Source organism: Aythya fuligula, chromosome 7 (genome assembly GCF_009819795.1).
Source record: "Aythya fuligula isolate bAytFul2 chromosome 7, bAytFul2.pri, whole genome shotgun sequence".
Classification (NCBI taxonomy): domain Eukaryota; kingdom Metazoa; phylum Chordata; class Aves; order Anseriformes; family Anatidae; genus Aythya; species Aythya fuligula.
The window spans coordinates 7329612-7354519 of record NC_045565.1 but is presented as its reverse complement, the minus strand read 5'-3'; the positions used below and the strand labels follow the sequence as shown (position 1 = coordinate 7354519).

The following is a 24908-nucleotide window of genomic DNA, read 5'->3' as shown; positions in this document are numbered from 1 at the left end:
AGAGCAACAGCTCAAGGCACGGTTGCACTTCCATCTCCCTATCTGCCTAATGCGGCTGTGCCTTTGTGATCATGCCATCTGGTCCTCTCTTCTACTTCTCTGCATTTATTTCTGACTTGTAATACATCTTGCAACTGCACAGGCGGCTTTATTCTGTAAAACTGCTCAACTGTAACCTTCTTCTAAATACACAGAAATGAACTTTGTAAAAGAGCTAGAAAAAATGTGTTGGAATCATCCAGATTATGGCAATTATGCAAGCAAAGATCAATACTAATCCACTGCAAAACCACTAGCTTTCAATCCCTTCAAAATTCTAGTATCCACATCCAGAAGTTAATCATTTTGCTGACAAGCACCATTACTCTGAGCTGACGTTTACCCTAAAGATATAGTAAGTCAACTAAAAAATAAGTCTTTTTGAAACCTGCCAGTTTCAGCTTGCATCACTGTCTAGAAACCAAAGAGAAATGCAGTTTGCAGTCTGACAATCCCTGAAAACCTTAGGAACTGAAACCAGTCCTGCTCCAAAATGTCAGAGAATCTCAGAACTAAATCAGAAAGTTTTGGGGTTACTTTCATTCAATTTCTCACACTGAAGAAAATGAGCAAGTGCTTTTGCCACCCTCAAAAGATTTTGAGAGGCTTTTGCAATGGTGTGCATCTCAAAAAAAAATTACCAAGAATGGAGTAAGGCTGTTTCTTTGGAAAGAGAAACCAGGCTATTCAGCTAATCCTATGAATTCGTGAGGAGAAGATAAGAGGGGTTATTCGGTTGTCATCTAAAGGTATTTTGGGAATTTGAACAACTTTTCTTCAGGCTTCCTTCATTGTAGGGAAATAAAGGCCCCATCTCCTAGGACACCACTGCAGCTCATGGTAGCTTTGGGAGATGTGTGCTCCATTCCTTCTGCTGAAGGCAATGTAAACTCTACCTGCAGTCCTGCAGTTTAGGGTCTCTCCCCACAATTGTGCAAACAAATCCACTTGCCTGGTTACAGTGTGAGCTGCAAGGTAACTCTTCTACACTGCAGAGGGACCATGCCGTGCTCTGAGTATTCCTAGGGCTGTGCTCACATGTTGGACTCTGCCCCACTCGTCTAACACTGCAGCTACTTTGCAAAAAGTCCCCAAATCAATGGACATCCTGGAGCACGCCAGGCTGCTCCAGGTAACATTTATCACTAGGTAATATTCAAGAACAAGCTCTTTAAGGATGAAGGTCATCTGAGAAAGTTGTAAAAGAAGCTTATAAAAAAGAAGCTTTATAAAGGTCAACAAATCGCATTACTAAGTGTGCACCTAGTAGTGAAGAGTCTCTTTAGCTGTTGCAGGCTGGATGGTGAGGCTGGGTGAATTAGCTTCTGTAGTTTACCCAAAACCTGGAATGTCTTGGAAAGGCCTCTGGATCATATTTCATGCTCTCTTGTTAAACACAACTACTGGACTAGCTTTCTCAATCCTAAATGAAAGGGTTTTTTTCCTTTTCACCCTCTCATTAACTTGCTCCATACTTCCTGAATTGGGTAACAGGACATCATACTGTACCCTGCAGCTTTCCACCTTTTCCTCTTTCTCTCTCCTCACAGTTAATATCTATCATTAGCACAATCCTGGTTTTCAGTTCCAGATATTTTCTCCTACTTTCCCTCTTTTATAAATATGCTTTTACTTCACAAGCAACACACTACAAGAAATACCACAGGAGAGTCTCCTTTAAAGATTTGCAATGGTTTTCTGATGCTGACACCACTGTTACAGCCTATGCATGGCGAACATCACCCAGCAACAGCTATCCTATGGATGAGGTTCTGCCTGTTGCCGGATCCATTTAGCCAGATTTTTGGGCACTCCCTCATAATGCCCTGCCTGCACAGGTTTCTGCAGCTTACAACAACCTCAGACGCTGCTTCCAGGCAGGGAGAAGGAAGGGTCAGGGCAGAAGCGGCTCCCAACTGCACGGCTGGGACACAGCAGTGCTCTGTCACTCCATGCAACCACCTGCCATGTGCTGGCTGCTGAGACTGGACAGGGACGTGATCGTTTCTGTACCCTGCTGCTTCTTCTGATGGAAAGCAAGCCAATAACCAAAACTGAGTTCTGGACTACTCAGTGTTCAGAAAAACATGACGAAGCCTATTGCTACTCTTCCTGCCATCCAACCGCCTTTAACACAGGTTTCTGTTAAAGCAGCGAGCAGTAGTGCACTTACTGTAGAAAGATGCTGAGCCTATTGCACACTAACAGCTATTGATATTGCGAGACACTTGAACATTGGTGCAGTTTTGTGATTTTTAATACTCACAAATGACTCAAATCTTTATCCCAGAGCATTTTTTTTCACAGCCACACACATAGGAACTGTTTGTGTTTTTCATGAACACAGTAACACAGAAGACTAACTATTACAGAAAAGCTTTAAATACTGTTCAGATGGCAGAAATTCAGGCACTCACATGGTATCCAAAACTACAGAAAGAAGTGGAAACATTTTTATTTAAAGTTCTATCTTTTATTACTTTACCTAACTACACTTCACACATTTGAAGATATTCAATAAAATAATACAGGAAGTGGCAGAAATATACTCTTAAAAATCCTTCAGCAAAGAATTATCATTTGTGCTATCATTAGATACTAAGTTTATAATTTTGCACTACTCTTTCAGATTTCACACCTCTGTTTCAATATTAAACGCAAAATTAGTACAGTACTGGCAGTATTTTGCTATTTTTCAGTTTCTTCAAAGCTTTAATACTCTATCTTCCATTATCTTCATGGGATTGCTTCAAAATTTTAATACTCTAATCATGAGGAAAAACAGCGCACATTGTGAATTTTAGTCTAAATCCATTAAAAGAGCAGAGCGCGACCTTTCATAAGGGTCTAGTGAAGCCAGTAACACTACGTTTTATTTCTGCCTACTGATTTCCTACAGTACTCAATTTTGAAATGAGATGCACAAAACCCATTTATATTCTGATACTGATTATAATGCTACATTTGATGCAAGAGCACATACTGCAGCAAGGTTATAACTTCCTGATACATGGAGGCTGTGCACACTGATCCCATTATTTCATATCATCATACAAATTTCAGAAACTGTTTATGAACATTTTCACTGAAACAAAAATTAACAAACTCATCACCCTCAGCACCATTATTTATTTATTTATTTTAAGAAAATAGGGTTCATTTACTTTAAATTATCAGTGTAAACTTTTATCAAATCAAGACTGGGTAGTAGTAATAATCACCTGCGCTTCTAATGTCAAAGGCCTAAACCCTGAATTCCCCTCTTGTCCAACATGAATGGTGTATAGGACCGAAACATGCTCAAACTGACCGAAGAAAACAATCTGAAGCCCCATTGATCCCAGCTATACCTTCAATGCATAAAACTTTGTTTATCCACACAACTGACATTTTCAACAGCTTCTAAGAGGAGAAATTCTAACAAATCTCTCCTCACTGTTTTCAACCACAGCCCTCAACTTTTCAGTTCGAGACAACCTATTAGGATGGTAAAATTGCAGCACTATCTGGTAAGATCAGGGAATGGCTGTCTGCCAAAAAAAAAAGTGGCTAAGAGGAAGAAGCAACTCTGAAATATTTTGCTACTTTGTCAAATTGGACTGCTGCAAAAAGTCCTGCAAGCAATTTCACACAGTTGTGCTTCTGAGGAACTCAAGTGTTGTCTCTTTCCTTACCGTAGCATCAAATTCTGTTTCCTAAAGAAGTGTTAACATCAGTAAATATGTTATCAGCTCTAAGCACATAACTTTTTTGGTGCATTGGTTCAAACCATATTTTTGTAACTTCTTTCCTTCTGTGTGTCAAAGCGAACAACGGAAGGAAGAGAAGTTGAGGTATTTGCAGAGGAAGTGCTTCCATACTGTCTTTTCATAACCAACATGCATCAGAATGGCATTCAAAGAGGAATTTATTTCAACTTAAAAAATAACAGTTGTTATGTGAATGAATAAATGCTTTACCTGTATTCATCCTGCGTAAATCGAGGAATTACTGAAGGCTGCAGTACAGCAATTTCTACGGTAGTGGTGTTGGACTTCACAGGATCTCCATCATCATATGCAATGACTACTAGCTGTAAGTAGTACAGAAAATCATTTTTAGTAGAGGTGAGAGCATTATGTTGACTTACAATAGTGCTTTTTGTATTTTCAGGGTCCAACAAGTCAGATGTGATTTTCTTTCACTGCAAATCATACATTGTATAAGAACAAAGCAGAGGAAAAGGGTGACAGCCATCTGTAGGTCGAACCATATGCTAGAAAATTTACAGAAACACAGTAAAATGGAACCAGAATTCCATTGCTTTCTACAAATACATCTCCAAAAAATGCTGGCGGTTTCAAGAATATAACTTATATTTCTCATGGGACTCCCTTCGCATCTTATCAAAGACTGTCCTTACCCAAAACTCCAGAATCCATTATAACTTTTTAAAAGGTATAGTTCAGCTCTACATTTAAGCACTGGAGCACTTACTATCAGAAAAATACCTGCAACTCCCCCCAAAAACAAGTGAAAAAAGTGCTGGGTAAGACTCTGGTGCTGACATTAATATTTAAAACTGAGGTCAAATAACAAAACAACAACGAAAGAAACATGTTCTATCCCCAATTGACAACAAAAGAACTCTGAAAAGAGATCCTCCAGATGCTAAATCATGGACAAAAACAGATCTTCACCAAAGGCAGCCTTTATAAATCTCTTGCATATCTAATCTTTGGTTATTCAAATTATTATTTACTCAGTCTATTTATCTACGCTTCTCTGCTGGGACAAATAAATTCACCTGCTTTGAGCTTTCAGATGAGGTTCAGCAAAAGGATGAGACCAGCCCACTGAAGATGGACTAATGGACAGTTTGCTAGGTTTTTCTTTCCCTACATTTGTCCTTATTTCAGGAGATCTGCAGGCAAACACCAACTCAGGAAGTCCCCACATATCTCATTTCTGAAGTCATAGCAGAGGAAGTTTATGTCTTCTTTTCTCTGTTCCTTCACTAAGCATCCATATTTTCTGAAATGCAGTGCTGCTAAATTTACCATTGGTCTGCCCTACTACAGAGCAGTTTTCATACAGAAACATGCCATGTCCATGTGCCTGTCACCAGCATGTAATGTATCAGAGCCTCAGAAAACAGCCACATAAAGGAATTACTGTGAAAAGCTTCACTCTGGTTAATCAATAAATAATTCTCTTCCCTCCTCCCCCCCTCCACCATCCCCGAGTTTCACTACATTAATTAGAAATTGGAAATAAATTAGCAGTGCCCCAAGTTCCTAAGAGAGATAATATTTCAATGCTACTCAAACTCATCATACTGCTTGACATGACTCTCAAAAACTGGAAAATGGTGGACAACTTTACTTCCTTATAACTGAAAAGTATGAAAATAAACCTCTTTTTGACCCTCAATTCAGAAAAAAATAACTGAAAGGCAAGAAGAAACAAAACACACCTGAATGAAGACACATGTTGGCATCTTCCGAGGAGGAAAATTACATATAAACCTCCATGTATTGTAAGATACTTTTTTTTTTATTTGTTTACTGACAAGGTCCAACTTTCAATTACCTCCTCCATTTATGGATTTAAGAAGGGAGACCTGTTTCTTTGATTTTGATTGAAATCATACCTTATTCCAGATTAACTACACTTCAGTACCAGTAACAACACAATAGTAATTTGTCTCCTTAAAGCTAGTGTTTTCACATTAAAGCACTTGCGAATGCAAGTCCCCAACTACCCAAACTGTGCAGTAACTTTCTCTACAAGATATATTACCATCCTTACTTTTTTTTTCCCCTAAAATTGCTATGCTGACAGCTTTGTTGAAAACAAAAACATTAGCTATGTTAACTTCCAAAAGCAGGTTTCCTTCAGCTGCTTCCCATTTTTTCCCCCAGCATAAGAGCAGCAATCATATCCGTGCAAGATCTTTCTGAAATGAAAAAGGCCAGGAAACACGTAACAAGAAGAAATTAAGAAACTGAAGAAACAAACAAAATAAGAATTTCACATCTTTCTATGAAATTTAAAGCATAAGAGAGAAACACATGTAGAAGGAGTACTACTAAATGTTACTTGCATTTTTACTGATAATACACAGACATATGGGTTTTACCTTAAACACCGTACTTGGCTCTTCATTTAGGTTTACCCGAGTTACTACACGCCCTGAAGTTTCCTCCACATCAAAAATGCTGGCACTGTAAGGGAACTGGACAACATCTACTTTGTATCGGACTCGACTTGCTGGTGTGCCCTGGAAGTCAGAAATAAAGCAGATGTCATATTATTTTCTTTTTACTCTCCTCTTTAAGTTATTAAAGATTTAAAATGCAACATCTCTCAGCAGACCATCAGAACTTGCAGCTTGTCTTACTCAAAACTGGGATTGTTACTGAGCATCTGTGGTGGTTTTACCGTGCTAGGCAGCTGAACACCACAACTGCTCTCTTCCTTAGAAGAGGAGGGAAAGAAGTAAAGGAAAGAACAACTCGTGGGTTAAGATAAGGATAATTTAATTAAAGGGGAAAAATAATTATTAAAGAAAGATTAATTAAACAATTTAACTAAAGGGAAAAGAGGGAAAGGGGAAAAGGGAAAAAAACAAACAAACGAACAAACAAAACAAATAAAGGCTATGCGGAAGTGCAGAAGAAATAAATTACTCTCTACTTCCCATAAATGAGCGATGCTTGACCATGTCCTTGAAGCAAAGCCTCAACGCATGCAGCCAGTGTTTGGGAGGACAGACGTTTTCACAACGAGAGCCTACCCCTCCCCTCTTCTTCCTGTTTCCACGTTTTATTGCTGAGTGTGACATCATATGGTATGGAATATCCCTTTGGTTGGTTTAGGTCAGCTGCCCTGGTGATTTTCTTTTCTCACTTTTTTACCCACCCCCTAGGAGGGTTAGAGAGAGTCCTGATGCTGTGCCAGCACTGCTCAGCAGCAGGCACAACACTGGTGTGATACCACTGCTGTTCTAGCTATAAGTGCAGAGCACTGCACTGTGTGGGCTGCTGCAGGGAAAGTTAACATCCCAGTACAACATGCCTCCCACAAAATATCTTAGAAACATCTGATAGATCCTCTAAGAAAAATCATCAGAAGTTTGGAAAGAAGCAAGCTAAAAAAAAATAAAATCCTTAGGTTGAAGAAGATATATACATATAGACAGAGGTGGTGATCTGTTTGATAATTCATTTATTTTTGTAATAACAGAAGAAGGACATCACTTAAACTTGGTTAACATACTTTTCAACAGTATTTTGACAGCTGAATTTAAAAGTCTCCTCTTGTGCTAGTTCAGGAAACTCTGAATATTTTAAAAATGTAAACACTATTTAGCTTGTCTTGAAAATTGAAGTCTTGTTACTGAAGGTGGGAAGATTCACACGTTGTATTTCTGAAAAATCAGACTACAGTTGTGAACACAGGACACTCCAGCCTACATGACATTCACTAACTTTTTTTTGAGAGGAGACAAAATGCGAACAGCGCCGGGTTGCTTGGGTAAACCCGCCAAAGCCTGAACAGACTATCTCATGTCCACGTCAAACAGCAATATCTGTAAGTTTGACTTGACTCACCAAAGCTGAGTGTTGAAGAACCTTTTCAAATCCTCACCTCCAACAGTTAGGGCACTGTGGCCCCTGCCACCTTGAACAGAGGACTTCTGCCTCACCATTAGCCATCGCTGTTAGTTCTAAGCACAACCTCAGAAAACAGTTAAGGAGAAGGCATTTGTCCTAGCACTAGTAATAGAAAAAGCTCTTTTGCAAATGGATTTTAAGTGGCCTGAAAAAAACTGTTCAATCCCCATTTTTAATGACAAGAACAAGCACAGGCAGCCTGTGCATCTGTGCATGTCTCACAAACTGTCTGCGTCCATATGCACTCAAGAATACCAAAATTAAAAAGGGAATCAGAAGATGCATTGCCAGAAGGGTATAATAGATGAGTTTTTCAGATCAATAACTCAATGTTTGCTAATAGGAGGCTATTTACCCGATTTAACTATTTTAACACTAGATGTCTGAATAATTAACACTTATTCTGAACAATGAAGTTTCTTGATGTATCCATCACATTTTCAGCGATCTCATTCCAGCTGTCACCCTTCCAAGGACCTTTAGCACACAAAATAACCATGCCTGTAAGTACAGCTTACGAGGCAGCTGGCTGACACATCGGAGAGACAGGAAAGCTCTGGCAGCCTGTGCTGACTCGTGTGACCTACCAAGTCCCTAAAAAAACAAAACAGGTGACAAGTCTTGTCCCTGGGATCTCCACAGTCACACTATTCCCCTTCTTGAGCAGGTCAGAGGAAGGCACAAGGATGGATCAGAGGGCTGTAGCACCTCTGCTGTAAAGGCAGGCTGAGGGAGTTGGGGTGTTCAGGCTGAAGAAGAGAAGGCTCTGGGGTATCCTCATTGCAGCTTCTCAATACCTGAAGGGGGCTTATAAAAAAGTTGGAGAGTGACTTTTTGCTTGGGCAGGTAATGACAGGACAAGGCGTAATGGCTTTATACTAAGAGGGGAGATCTAGGTTAGGAAGAAATTCTTCCCTCAGAGAGTGGTGAGGCACTGGCACAGGTTGCCCAGGGAAGCTGTGGATGCCCCATCCCTGGAGGTGCTCAGGACCAGGTTAGATGAGGCCCTGGGCGACCTGATCTAGTGGGTGGCATCCCTGCCCATGGCAGGGGGTTGGAACCAGATGGTCTTTGAGGTCCCTTCCAACCCAAGCTGTTCCATGATTCTCACACCTGTCAGCATGGAGGGCAGAGCCAAAATCAAGGGACAACGTGCCACGGTTCTCTTCAAGGGGTCTGGAAACCTTGTAGAGACCTCCTGACCTTCAGGCTGCATGCTCCTCTCCCACCACACCTCCTTTCCTGGCAGTGCTGCCTGCATTATTTCTGTCTTGATCATCTCTCCCACAGCCTCTCTCATGCTCCTGTAGCACTGAAACCATTCTGAGTCATGTTTTCAATTACACAAGGAATTTTTTTTTCCATTGCAGCCATTCCCATTAATTTTCAACACAAAACATATCTCCTTCACTCCAACACTGTAAATCAGAATGTATTAATGACCTACGTTGTGTGTATGCATCCTTGTTTTTTTCACTGTTTTTGACTTAGTGGGGTGAGTAAGAAGAGGCAAATTATGTCACATGCAGTCTTTTGTGGCTAAAAGGTAAGATAACACTGGTACAACGGTATCACCAGCTGCTGATCTAGAGAAGAGATCCCTCGTAGCACCCCAGGCTCTGCTGCAACAACCACGTTCCCATGCACCCCTGGAGGATCGTCTCTGGTATCAGCAGGATGGTGCCTGGCACACATCTAACTTTAGAGGGGCAGATACTGACAAATGTCACCTAACTTCTTGGGAGGTTGTATTTGCCTCTCTACAGCCCCTGAGATGGGCTGCACCACCCACAGGCTACAGAGGACAGCTGGGAGACACCTGAATTTTAACAGACTCCTTTCATTCTCAGCAAGTGCCCCTTCACCAGTATTGATAGTATTTCACTAGTAGTTTGTGTGTTTTCAAAGTTTAAAACGCGACAAAGTAGCAGTTTCCTAAAGCACTGGAAGTCACTAAGAGTAAAAACTGTGTGCTAAATAGAAGAAAAGGCATCCAACAAGGTGTTTAGCGCAAATAAAGGTTTTGTGTGTGTGTGTGTGTTGTATTATATGTAAAATAAATATGTATTTATTTTGCACACTGATTTCTGAATAACTATTTATCTGTCTGTGTTACCTGGATATGTAGACACCTGGGACACTTCACAAAAATCTACTGATTCATCAGAGAAGCACATCGAAACTCAGGTCCTCCTGTTGGTATGACTGTGGCTGACAAAATCCTGAGTCTGGACCTCAGATCTTTACATTGCTTTTAGACAGACAAAACATCCAAAGCCAACAGTTTCATTAATAGAGAACTGGTAATTTTCATCTGTATTCAATACCGTGGTATAAAAGAGCTTTGCTGTTCTTGACAATATGTTCACTGTATCATGTCATGCAGCCTGGCCCAGGTTGGGTGTATTAGCAAGTCCAGTGTTCCTGTGACACTGGCAGGCCTGCAGAACTGGGTCTACCAGATGTGCTCTGGTGTTCCATGGAGCAATTTATGAAAACCATGTTAGTTGTTAAAAATATTTTACATGACCATGCACATTATACATGTGAAAATCCTTGAAAAATGAGAAATTTCAGAGATCATAGCATAACAGATGATCATACAACTTTTGTCCTGATGTTCTTCTTCACCATTACACAGTTAAGAGGAAATTACCTGCTAAGATCCACTCTATTTGGCTACAGAGTAATGGTCCCTACATTTGCTTGTAAGACTAGAAGCTATCATTATCACTAAACATGCACACAGTCGGTAATTTGTTATTAAATAAAGAAAATTCTCATCAGGTTATTGCTCCTGATATGACTATCAAGTACACTTTTCTCCTGTCATTTCTGAAAATAACAAAATGAGGATTTATTTTTTATTTACTATATTTTGGCACAAATGTAATTAGAAAAATCTCATGAGAAATTTTCCAGGGAAATCCATTTAGAAGCAAATTTCAATTATCTCAAGTATTAATCATCTTTCATTTCTTTTTAAAATTAATTTAGATGCATTCCTATGTCTACAGCAAAACTCAAATATAACATTATATTGCCAAATAAATTATACTCTCAAATAAACCATAAAGAAAGGATTTTAGCTGGCAGGAACCATGCTCATTCTCTTGAACCAGAACTTTTATCCTAAAAGACCAAGACTAATATCAAACTCATCCAGCTCCAATTACGATATTATTGTTGCATAATTCCTCATGTTTCCATTTTCTCTGGGGAAACTCCATGGGTATGGCAAGAAAACATCCCCAGCATTTACATTAGATGATCAGGCTGCATGTGGAGATCCTGGACAAAGAGGCCATGCAGAGTACACATGTGCACTACCAAGATAACTCTCAACAGGCACAGAGAGGTTACAGAGGAACTGTAATGCAATAGATCCATCGAAATGGCATGAGTAAAGTAACAGTAACGTCTTCTTTATGTTTTCACTGGTATTTCTGAAAGTAATTCAAAAGGAAGTTAGAATCCTTACTCCCACTATGCAAAAGGGTAATGGAGGTACAAAACCAGAAAAATGGAGCCCAGAAAAGTGAGGAAAAAAGAGCATGTCACTTCCATCTGCACTCTATTCATGAAGATCCCAGATGTGCATCTGTGTAAATGACTGGGATTTTACCCAAGTACTGGGATGGAATACTAGTATAAAAGATAAAGGCAGACCTATTCATCAAGTCCCTTTGCACTCAATGCCACTTTCTGACTGAAGTCAGATTACTTCTACAGCTACTGTAGATAAAATGTGAAGCAAGTAAGGTTAAATGTATGGTCTCCATTCATTTTCATTCAGAAATTTCAACAGAAATCTGAATGATTTACAACATAAAGAGTTCACTAAGGCAAATTTTGTAAAGTTAGCTCTGTGGAAAAAAAAAAAAGGGAAGTGATGCTAAAGACAAAATGTACAGATGGCCACAAGTGTTCTTTGTAACAAACCAACACAGGACAGTTACCATTAAAGATGGGCCAGTCCACAAGGCAAGCAATTGACTTTGGTGGGTCTCCTACCAACTACGGAGTGTTAACAGTGCACTCACACTTATTTACTCTCTCATTTACCAGTCATTACCATTTTATAATTTTATATAAGCTCTAAAATTTGAATTACTTTATTCTTTAGTATGTAATTCAATGAAGGAGTCTGCAAGTCTGGATTAATTCTGTAAATTCTGAATTAATAACAAGCTGAACACAAAATGAGTATAAACTTTTAAATCCACAAGATAAAATTCCTTTAAGAGCTTACTGATTTTGCAGTATGTTTCCCTTATGCTAATCTCCAGCAGACACTATGATATTCAACAGTAATAGTTTATAAAAGATCAAGCCCTTGACTATATGAAAATGTTTTTATCTCTAATTAAGTATCTGTTAAATCTCTAATTAAATATCTGTTAGCATCACACTTTCAGTGGGTGCTGTAAAACAATAAGGACAATTACTCTCAATCTGACAAAATAGCTCCACTGATCACAAACTTTACAAGGTGTTACGAGACTGGATAAACCATTAAACTGGATGTTCTGGAGCTCTGGAAACTGACTGGTCATTAAAATTAGCATTCTGCATCTGTTTCTATTGACTTTTCAAATCAACAAAATCAGAATATGTGGGGGAATTGTCCATGAAAGAAATATTCCAGCTTTTACAGTGATGGCTCATGTAAAAAAAAAGCCTACAGAGGAAAAGCATGCACCTCGTGATATATCAGTCCTGGAAATATTCACCTCCTGATAATTAAACCAAGCACCTATCACATAGCTCAAGCTGCTCTCCTTTCGCAATATTTGGAGAGTTAAGCTCCTTGAGAAAATGATTATAATCATCTGGCATCTTTCATCACCATATCACTTCAATAAAGCATGAACTAATCACAATGAATAAAACTCTTCTTTTTCTCCCCAGGGATGATCTCGGGTGTCCTTGAATAGCTAACTTCAGTACATGCATGGCCATCTGTACAGGACGTAGTGCCTTTGACAAACAAAAAGGACAAGCTTAATGCAACCAACATTCAAATCCCTCCACGTGCAATTATCTCCTTAAAAAAAAAAAAAAAAAAAAAGTTTGGTACATAACTGGAAATAAAACAACTTTAAAGACCTTTCTCATCACCAAAACCTTCCCACTCAATCTGGTTTAACCCCTAAAGTTTCAAGGCAAGCCACTGCTCTGCTGTCATTCCACAGAGCCAAATCCTTTTTACTTGCCCCTCTCCTGCTCCTGAACAGGTTGCCCCATGCCATTTTAAGTCAGACTATTCATTAGTGTGTGTAGGAAACGAAGATACCCTGTGACGATGTACAGCATGGCCTAGCATTTATTTTTGGTTTAAGTCACATCAAAACCCAACGTGGAAGGAAGGAAGAGAAGTTTAAAGAGAACTGTTTAAAAGCAGTTTCAGCCGTGCCTCTGTTCAGCTGCCAAGCGTGACTCACCCAGATGGCCCAAGCATTGTCTAGACACCAATTCCACACATTTTTGGCTGCCACCCCTGAAGCATTTGAAGAAGCTGTGTCTTGTGCTAGCCACTCATCATTCCTTGAGAGCTAAGCTCTTAGACTGAGCACTGAGAGTAGAAGTATTATTACAAACAGGGGAACTGAAAGCAGTCCTGAGGACATTCCAGCATCAGATAGCATCGAGCAACGTAGGATAGAGGGCTTTATGCATCTGTTACAGCCCTGATGTACGCTTCAGATCTCACCAGCTATAAAAGGTCATCTACCTGCCCAAAGAACAGACGTTTGCTAGCTCAGGATACTAACGACTGTGCTGATAAAATTCAGAAGTGTTGATGAGAGAGTCAGACACCGGCTTCATCTAAGCCTTGGGGTCTGCAGGTATGTCTCACTAAAAAGACTGGAAAACATCTCTGGGTGAAACCAAAGCTGTGTACATTTGTGTTATCTAAAGCAAAGCAGGGCATACAGATGCTAGTTCAAAACTCTAGGTTTGATTAAATATAACAGTGGCTAAGCATGAGGAGCTGTCTCAGAAACTCCAGTAACTCGGCATCCTTCTCTCTCACCACCCCTTAGTCCACACTAACATGCCCCAAAGCAAATGTCTGATTATCGGCTGTACAAGGACTCGCTCACTCCTTTCTGTCTCCATTGATGGACTTTTCTTTATTACCTTGCAGCCTTAGACTCTTACTTCTCTTTTATGCTCTTTTATGCTCAGCTATGCCTGTAACTCCAGGCTTCCCGCCCCCCAGTGGCCTTAGATCTTGGTTTTCATTCCCTATTTTACAGATAATTGTTTCTTTTTTTTTTTTTTTTTTTTTTCTAGAGGATATTATCATATCTACTTTAGTTGCATGAAGCATTTATTTGGCACACCCAGTACACATGTAACACGTCTGTGTTTTCCAGCCACACGAATAGTTATGGACCTCACAGGATACCTGCTTGCACTGTTATTCACTTTTGACTTCATCCTTTGGTCAGATCACTGTTTTCAGAACAGGATTTGGTTGGGAAGTTAAATTCTAATAGTCAATGGAGTTCTTACAGGAAACAAAGAACACAGTTTAACAGTGGAAAAATCGTGTCTCTTAGTCCTTTAGTTCCAGATGGACAACCATTCTGGAAGGAAAGCTCAAGATGACACAAGGGAAATCCTGTGCACAACTGACTGCTCTGTCCTGACACCTCTGTGTCACTCCCTTCAACCCTTTACACAGAGGCTGGGATGCTTCCCCCATCTGGTTCTTCACAGTTAGCCCCCACACAAAGAGGACAGCTTCCTGTGAGTTCTAAAAGTGTTTTAAAGTTCAAGCTTTGTATTTTAGCAAGGTTTACCAGTTATTTAGAAAGATTTGAAGATGTACTCAAGCTTTTCCTTAGCAGTCATGCCACCAGGGCTCTGCTCTACTACCAGAACTCCCTTTGCCTCCCTTGGCCGGCTTTTGTTGCTTTATGCATTTTGTTACCGTTTACCTGTACACATGTCAAGAATTAGAGGAAAGCTGGTCTGGGAAACACAGTGTGAGCAACAGTAGGATGTATGAAGTAACTTGAGAGATTGCATACCATAAAACTCTTTAAAACTGGAGAAAAATATACTATGGACCATTCCAACAAACAAAAGGACGTAAGTTGATCTAACATGCTTCCTGAAATGTATGTGAAACCAAATGTACCAGATTTCAATGACCAGAGTGGTAATTCAAATTAAGGATTTTTAATGCAAGTATGAAAAGTAACTTATTAAAAATAGTTTATATTCTCAGTTGTCACACACACACACAAAGTGAATGCGAACTGGAAAAGGAAAGAAAGGAGAAAACGGTTAGAACTGAAACTGACATTTGCTCAAGAAAACCTTTCAAATCCTATTCTGTCCTTTACAGAAAAGCACTGGTTTCTATGTTTTAATTGACATTTCACTAGGGCACTGAAGGAATAACTATCAGAGATACCTCATGCCTTCAGGCCAAGAGTTCTTTGATCACTTTGAAATCCAAAGGTTAAAATGAAAACATAATGAGGTTTCTACTTGGGAGCATTTGAATCTAGCACAGGTGATTTTTGTATTAAATGAGCACTTAGTAGTAATCAGAAATCGATGTTTGTTGTGACCAAACCAATCCTGTTATCAACACTTGCATTCTACTGGTGGCTTTATGTTACAGGCATCAGGTTTGTATGCTTCAATTAAGAAAATTACACAATTTCAATGCAACAGTTGATTCTGAAGACTTCAAAATCTTCACATTGTTACCTGCATTTATGCCTATTATAATGGTAATAAGCAGGATCCAGCACGCAGTGATTTTGATTTCTCTCATGTATGTACATCAATTTCTCTACAGAAATACAAGCAATTCTCACATCTTTCAAATACAAAACATTCAAAATCAGAAAAAAAATAAATCCATATAAACACATGAGGAAATCACAAGAAAGGAATTTAGGAGACATAAGTGCTTTAGTCTGGTTTTATATTCTCCCATTCCCATGCTACCTAAGGATGGCCATTATTATCCACTGTAAGAGTAGGGAAGCTTACTCATGGTCAATTTCTACTTTTATCTGTCCATCTGACAGTGATAGAAATGTTAGAAATGGAGAGACTGCAGAAGGATAAAGGGCTAAACATAATTCTAAGTAAAAAAATCTGCTAACAGTTTGATGGGCTAGTAGTATTATTGGTTTTTGTGTGTGTGTTTTTTCTTGTTTGTTTGTTTGTTTTTTAGATGATAAAGTGACATAACCTTACATTATAAAATGCAGATTCCACAGAACTAAGAAAGGTTACAAATACATTATTAATCAGTTAGAGACTGTTTTGTTTCATCAACTGTTTTGGTGATATCTTATTCTTTAATGTTTAAACACATTAACCTAGGGAATCACAAAATGGAGATTATATCAGAATGGGCAAATCCTTCATCAAGACCAAAATAATCTTATTGTAAGGCAACAGATAATATTAAATAAAATCTGCATAAAAAATCAAGTTAAAAACTGATTCTCTAGCAGCAATGAATATATAAAAATATATTTTTACAATATAATATATATTTTTAAATATATATCCCAATAACTCATTTGTGTTGAAATTTCCACTAATTCCATGAAAGATAAATTCTGATTTTTGTCCTATTTCACTGATCCTTAGCATCCTTTTCTGCATGCTTTTCTCAAAGGTTGGTGAGATAACCTGCTAGGACAAATGCGTACTGTTGCTACAGGCAGAGCCAGGTCTATAGAAGTGCTACTGATGGATTTAGAACTGTATTACTGGCTGATTTTGACTGTCAAAATAAAAAAAAAAAATAGAAATTGCACTTTCAACAGTCATGGAAATCAAGTTTTCCCCCCTCTCCACTGACAGATCACTCTAAAGCAGCTCCACTTGTGATATGGGCAGTGTTTCCTGTTGCTGCTAACTGCTGAGGATGAAAGCTTTTTAACAAAAATTGAGTTTTCTACCTGCCTGGTTTCCAACTCATTCCTAGGGAGAGCAACAAAGAATTTTCACCAGCTAACACCCATCTGCTGAACTCCCTGAGATGCTGAATGCAATTCAGACCCATGTTTATGAAGGCAAAGCTTACTAATTTGATGGTAGTACTACAGTAACAGAGTGCATTATCATTCAGGAAGAAGTGTTGGCAACATAAGGTGATACTTTTGTGCTATATAGTGCAAGCATAAACCTTGCTGGCTTCTAATGCTACCCAGAAACTCTGCACCCATGTTACTGCACCAAATATATGGAAGAATAAGACATATATGAAATGTGACAGACCAAAAAAAAAAATCAGAAAGTAGAATCAAAGCTTAGTTTGGATCACATAGTTACAGGATATTATCTTAAATCAATTTAAAATTATTTTCCAGTGAATAAAATCTGAGCCATCAACTCTAATTTTCACTGCAAGTTTCAGTTTTAAACAATGACTAAGATGATGGTGGACACCTTGGCCTGGAGATCCCCAAGGAACAGTGAAAAAAAATCAGACAAAAGTACTGTAGTTCCACAGAGCAAAAAGGAAGCAAAACGTGCAGCATTCCTCTGCTGCTGCATTCCTCAAGTACACTGCAAACTATTTATTGATAACAATTGTTATTTGTGACCTACATGTTGATAACATATTCTTATATGTATTTTAGACAAACAATAGTCCAGATCTTCAGCAAGTATTAACTACTGTAATATCTCCAGGTTCAGTAATATGCAGCTGACAGACAACACCTGCAGTGAATTTACTTGCCATTGTGTTAGGACTTTTTACAAAAGGATAGCAGGACTGTCCTTACAGAAACACTGCTTCAGCATTTCTGTCCTTGAGTGGCAAATAAAGTACTATGAAACATATTTAGCTAAGCTACAATTGATTTGTGTCAAAGCACTGCCATCATCTTTTAATGTGCATGGCACATTCACTCTGAACACTTCTCCCTGAGGATTACTCTCCTTAATATGCCAAACACTAACAATTAAAAATTAAACCTGGCTGGCAGAACATCTTGGGCTTTTATTGTCCTCAGTGTATCATCTGGTCACCAATGTTCATCAACCTCTGATTACAAAAATTGATATTACCCTTCAGAATAGCTAACAAGTCAAAAATATGTGTTCAGTTCTGTCAATCGAGTGCTTCACTAGGGAACAGTGATAAAAGCCAGTGGCAAAAATAAACTTTATCCCCAAAACAACACCAGTCTGTTCAAATACTACATATCCAATAAGGCCAGCTGGTGGGCTGTGCAGTTCCCCATGACCCTATGATGTCTCAGACTAGGAATGCACAATGACTGCAAATCAAGAAGGTAACAATCTTAAAAAGCTGTATTTTATTTCCCTGTTAAGCTGCACAACTGTACAAAAGACAGCCATGACTTTCATTCTTTCCTATTCCTGTAATTCATCTGACACTGGGAAGTTGAATGAAGTGGTTTTCAAACCTCTTCCTGTCAGAAAAGAGCTGTATCGCTGATGTGCCAGCTTCAGAAACCATTGTTTTACATGCAGCCTCTGTCCAAAAAGGCTGACAAAAAATGTATGAGTTACTGCTCTGTGAAACTCATAATAATCACCTTTGTTGTTGAGAGAGTTAGGTCGCTTATGAGGGTTAAAGATTTCTCCCTCTTGGGTGCAGAATATTAATAGAACCTTTTTGCTTACCGGAGGATCTTGATCCTCTGCTGAAACGGTAGTGATAACGGTGCCCTTGACTGCATCAGGAGCAACCATTCCCCTGTAGAGCTTTTTGCTAAATACCGGCGAGTAATCGTTCATATCCTGCAAAACATAATTAAGAGTTTAGTACTGAAGTTTAAACAAAAGTATAGACACATTCACAACTGATCTTTCAAATTCTACCCAATCACTCCCTCTTAATTAGGAAACCTATTTGCCTTTCAGAGTCCCTCTTGGCTCTCAATTCCATTACCACCAAACAAAACTAGCACAGAAGGGGAAGATGCCGAAGTTTCAAAACAACATATTCATACGAGACAGATCAACAGAAGGGAATTCTGCAGAAAAACACAGTCTCACAAGTAAACAAAGCAGAGATTTCCGTGACAGCTGTTTCTCAAGCAGTGGGCCACAACGTGGCTTTGCTAATTTTCTAAAATGAATGAGCTTGCCGTTGCTTGACAGTGTGTGTTACCTCTAATATGCAATAAATGAGGGGAAAACATAACATCAGATTAATATCAACACTTCACTAATACGCTGTTCTGCAGACAGATGCGTATGCTGTCAAAAAACAGCTTCAAAGGCCCAATTGTAAGCCCAATGCCATTGTCACAATAACACATGTGCATGCACCTTGGCACCTGTAAACATGCACACAGCTGTGTGTGCATACATTTATGGGTGCATCCATGTGCAAAAGGGAACCCCAGCCAAACACCGAGATGGGTGGGACTGGGGGACCTGCAGCCTGCACGCGCTGCGCCAGCTTGCACCAAGGTAGATGCGAGCAGAGATACACGCCGCTCTCACCGACGCGTTCACCCCGTGCATCAGGGGCTGTGGAAATTTAGAAACTCAGCCACCATCACTGGCTGTTCCAGAAACTCATTCATTGTTCCCACCCTAAGTTGTCAGGAATTCATTTTTTGCCAACGTCCTCTCACAGTGAGGCCCAGAAAATACGCATGTTCTTTAAAAATAAAAAAATTAAACACGCATCTTTAAATCACAATATTTATTCTTATAATAAAACTATTTCAGTTTCTTCTGTCGAGCCACCTTCCTAGCATGAGTTCTTTTGAGAACAGATTCATTTTTGTGTACTACTACGTCCCGTTTTGCACAGATGGATAGCAGATTTTGGTTTTCCCTGTTACAGAGAAAATCCAGAACAAGTAAGAGATACAATATGCCTTCAGCACAGAGGAGTGACTTTACTGATCCACAAAGGAAAAGGAGACTTCTTCCCCTCCCTTCAAGCAGAACACAGGGGCCACCCACCTCCTGGGCTACCCACACAAACATGGCTACTCAGTATTTACACACAGATGCTTCTACCTGTTGTTACAGGTCTTCATGCTGCAAATGCTACATGCTGCTGCTGGCCTGTGTGCTACATTAGCTTTTAAAACATTCATATATATCTCATCAGAGGTAATAAACATCTATGAAGAAATCACTGTTACAAACCCATGTAATACAGGCCTGAAAAATTAATGTGTTATGTTCTGCTGAAAGGTCTGCAATTCAAGCCTTCAATGCATTGGAAATGCATTTTCACCGATTTTCAGTTTTTCAAAGAGACAATTGGACCATCAAATTACAACAAAAAGCGACAACTAGGCAATTCAAACTAGGAGAGCATTCAAAAGAATAGAATTTGGAAAAACATTCACATTCAAACAGATTAGCATTTCTGTATGGAATTACAGGCATTGAGTCTTTTTTCTTTCAAATTCTTGACCTGTTTGCAAGAAGATAATTTACTTCAATTAAGAATGTAAAACCAAGGAATAATTTACATAAACAATTTTGCTCCCCTGGACTCTTCAAAGTGACACCATGTTTGTAAAATAAGCCATCCTTTGTTCTGCTTTGCTCCCTGAAACTCCACTCCAGAGCAGTGCAGCACAGTGGCAAAGCAGCCAACATCACACAGCAGTCTCCCCCTGTCAGGCTCCATTCACAGCCCATTCTACCTCAAAGAAAAGATGCAGTTTATTTATTTGAAGCAGACACCAAGTAGCTCTGCATACAGAAAACCATCAGCAAAAGGTGGTACATAAAAAATAATCTTGAGTATTGTCTGAGGAGCATCATACAATGCTGCATGCACAGGCACTACCGCTGCATAAACCCCAGTATTTGGAAGTGTTTTGTTTTGTAGGCCCTCAAGTTTTTCAGTGAGAGGTACAACCTTTTACAGACCACACTGTCACAGAAAAGATAGGTTCTGTCCTTCCGCATGAAGACTCCATCTGAACCAACTACTGGTATGGTACTTAACAAGGACTTAGCATTTTCTGGAACAGCTCAGCCTTTTTAAAAAAAATGTCTCTCTCTGCACCTGCACAGCCACAGCCCTGTCTACTCTTTGTTTCTTGGCACAGCAGCAGAAGATTGCACTCTGCTGCTTCCTCATTCTGGGGGAATCTGGGGGAGTCACCATGTGATGTTTTTATTATCTTCTGTGCACCTGAGCACCTGAAAGTCTGCAACTTACAGTGCTGGAAAGCCTAATCCTGTTGAAAGATGATACACTACATGCTCTGCTATAGAAAATGACTAAGTCATTCCAATTCCTACACCTGTTTTTCAAGATACATGGATCAACACAAAATATACACGAATACAAAGTGTAGCACGAAGTAGAAAATCAGAAGGCTTCCTGTCCTAACTTACTTCTCTGAGTGGAGCTTTATGCATGATTGGGCCTCATAAACCTTACCCAAGCCAAGCAACCAGACAGCAAATACTTCAGCCCTACCTAAACAGAGCAGCTCCAAGTGCTTTTCTTCCTGGCTCCTCTCTTCCCAACCCCTAAAGCAGCTACTTGTTTTATACAGCAGAATTCAAACTTACATGTTCTTGCTTTTATCACAATGAAAGTTCCTCAGAAGAATTATGTCTTCCCATAACACAGCTGCAATAAATACATTTCAGAGAGAGCAAGACTGACATTACAGACAGGTGATCAAGTCTCATATGCTCATCACAATGCTTCTGACAAATAACTGCCAGAAGCAGAAAGGGAACTTCTGCAGGCAGAAGGCATACACACGGAACACACAGATGGCATGGGAAGCGCTTTATTGGTTGTAGTGCTTTCTTTATTCTAGTAGAAGTCTTTGTTCAGTGGCAGGAGGAAAAAGATGACCCTTCTGGGCTATTTCCCATGCAGGAAGTAGAGGTTTTGTTACAGGCATGTTGGGGAAATTCATTTCCTCCTAGTATTTTCATCTCCTCCAAGTGGTATCATTTCTCTTCACAAATTATGGGCACTTAAAGGCATCAGAAAGGTCACAAAGAGAAACTATTGCACCAGCTAAAACCAACTAAAAAGCACCAACACCAAGGATGGAGTACAGTCTACATCTGATTCTGTTAGAGTATAGAAGGAAACCAAATTCCACATTTTTTTAAAAAAACAGCTCAAGGTCACAGGCATGATCCCCCATGCCCCTGCCATCAGTCCTCCTAGTTTGTTTTTCTGCACCACGCCAGACTTCACACTGAGAAGTGGTCAGCATGGAGGACTCCCCACATGCATGCAGAGATGCAGTTTTCAGGCTTTGATGAGAGGGATTTGGAGCAAAAATACAGCATTTTAGAGAAAGTACTGGGCCTTGCCATGACTGGAGACCAAGGACATGGAGTGACATGCTCCTGCACAGCTACATAATTGAAGATGACTTTACTTCTGAAGGCTTCTGTTGAAACACCACAAAAATGGCTTTGCACTGACATGTATGTGGCTTATGGATGCAATCAATAACCACAGTTTAGGAGTGGGATGGCAATCTTACACTCCTTTTTACTGCCACTTTGTGGAATTACCGCTTAAAAACTATGGTATAATCCTGCACGTACCCTCGTGGCCAAACTGTGGTGTCTTCCAACCTTTCACAGTCCACTGCTTCGTCCATATAAATCCAGGCAGCTATTAACTATCAAACACACACAGAACGGCAAATGGGAAATGCAGGTAATGGATTCTCTGCATACCTTGCTTTGAAATACTTGGCTGTGTATTTTGACCGTAAGGTAATAGCAGCCACATATTTATATATAAGTACAAAATTGCCTTTATGTCACTGCTCATCTAGCTGAAGATTTATTGTATTTTTGCATGTCTTTGTTTACACAACTGGGTCAGAGTCAAAGCGTAACAACCCAAAGCTCTCTTCCTACCACAGTTCCTCATCTCACACCACTTTTTGTTTCCCCTTATTTCACATTGCTCACAGTGGGGAAGACATAAAAGCAGGACAGCACAAGCCCTTACTCCTTTCCCTTGCACGTGTAAGAATATAAAGCAACAAGGAAGCACAATATGGGAGGTATACTCAAATACTGTCATTTCAGAGAATCCACAGTCGTAGTCTCAAAATCAAATGAAGATGTATCATGAGATTTCTTGATGAAAATTCATTTATTAACTCTGATGCCTCCCTCAGCTCCTGAGTGATGCCACTTGCTGATCAATCTCCTCACAATCTGAACAAGACACATCCCATTCACAATATTTGAAGGGCTGTTATTTATCAAAGGGGCTAGAGGAAACAATACTGACCAGCCTGCAAATAATATGAAAACGATGAACAAAAATGTTGGTGAACTAAGATATACATCCAGGAATGCCAATGAGGAGAAACAAGCATGGGGGAGGAAAGGCACTAAGAAGCAAATCAATATGTAATTTAAAAACCATTAAGACAGTCACTAGCAGTTATGAACTAAAACCAAAGAAGGTGCTCCCCGACAGGTGGTGGCTGCCAATGTGGGAGGGCAACACAGGACAACTGCGCAAGAACAATATCTGCAGTACAGCAGTTCCAGCATGAAATTAACTTGTAAACTTAAATGGGCTTCAGAGACAATAATAGATTTTTGATTTATGGTGACACTGAATGACCTTTAATATTTGTGCTTCAAGTTAAGGATATAAACATGTAACACCTGGGTGCGATACTCTGTTCTGCCTCCTCATTCACTCATCCCGAAGCTGCACAATTTGGACCAAGTCACTGCCATCTGCTTTGCACCATCACCACCCGAAGTGCACACGGATGGCATGCACGGCACGTGAATCACAGCACAGACCCCACACATCTGTATAGCCACACGCAGCAAGCAGCAGCTAGGCTAGCTCAGCCACTTCTGCAGCTCCTGAGTCACCAAGTTACCACTGGTTATGACGGGCTGTCACAAAGCAGAGCAGTCCCAGTACTCCTCTATGACTTTGCACTGGATCCTACGGATCCATCTTCCAGCACATCCCCAGCTGTTTAAAATCTCACGCTTCAGAAACACATCCCAAGCAGCAAAGCCTGCACAAGTCTAATGTATCAGGAGTTGCTACGACAGTTACAAAATGTTTGGAGAATTCTTCCTGAAAGGAGAAGCCAAATATGCAGGGATTACAGCTCTTTCCTGCTAGGCACCGGGTGCAAGGCAGTTGTGATGGATCAGGATACGGCCCCTTCTCACTCTTGTGAACTCCATCTGCAGCTCCTGACTGTCAGGGAATTTTAAAGAACAGCAACATTACAATGCACGACAGACTTGACCGATTTGAGCATTTTCTCACTGAAAACTTTCTGAAAAACAACGAGTTTTTGACATGCTTTCTTAAAAAATGTTGTTTTTCTTAAGAGAAAAATGAACAGTAGGAAGTTAATTTTTCATCACCTATCTTGACACAAACAGAAGCAACACAAGATGGCACTAATATACTTTAGATATTTACATATATACACACATATATATGTGTGTGTATGTATATATATATATTAATTTTTTTCCTCGAGCATAATCATGTGTACAAACGCCCAGTTATTGTGCACAGGGAACCCCATTACTAATGGAAAAATCTGCTGCCTTTAGCCTGCAGTGCACTAGAGGGCAGCCCTGCCAAATAGGAGTGAAGCTTCTCCTCCCCCCAGCCCTCGTAAAAATCTGTTTTACCCTCTCCCATTTCTCTCCTTATGGAAACAGGCTTATACTTTTTTCATCTAGTAGTCATCTTGTTTTATATAGCTTAAAAAATCAGCCTGATTTTCAGCTTACATTTTTTGTAGAATGTGACCTAATTATAATCAAGTATTGATTATTTATTAAAATAGCTACAATGCCACGACAGTGAAATCTGATCATTAAGTTGCTGAACAGATCCAGAGCGACAAACTCCTATAAAAAGAGCACAAAGCTCAGAAATTCTGCTGATTTATTCAGACCACTACGAGTCTGTTGGAAGTTTTTTACCATTATTAACTGAGTAAGTATGCAGAAGTGCCTACCTGAGGAGACTGCATTACAAATGCAAAATGCTCTTTATTCTCATCTCTCTCCTCAACTCCTGGAGCAGAAAGCATTCTACCATAAAACTTCTAAAAGCCTGAGAAGAAACACTTACCCTCCTGCTTCTGACCTGTTGACAAAATCACTCTAGGTTGGTTAGGGACATTAGCTTCTTAAATATTACATACTCGTGCTTTGTGAATCATTTCATAAAGAGTTTTTAAATACATCCAAGTGTTTTTCCTG

At 39.6% G+C, this 24908-nt stretch overlaps 1 protein-coding gene across 1 annotated transcript in view; it reads right to left on the bottom strand.

Annotated features, from left to right (window-relative positions):
* The window catches only part of PCDH15 (protocadherin related 15), a 477232-nt gene that overhangs the window by 92003 nt on the left and 360321 nt on the right, over window positions 1-24908 (bottom strand). Inside the window, 3 exon segments of the mRNA XM_032191027.1 lie at window positions 3999-4111; window positions 6161-6301; window positions 18345-18461. Coding sequence (XP_032046918.1) covers window positions 3999-4111; window positions 6161-6301; window positions 18345-18461 — 371 coding nt within the window.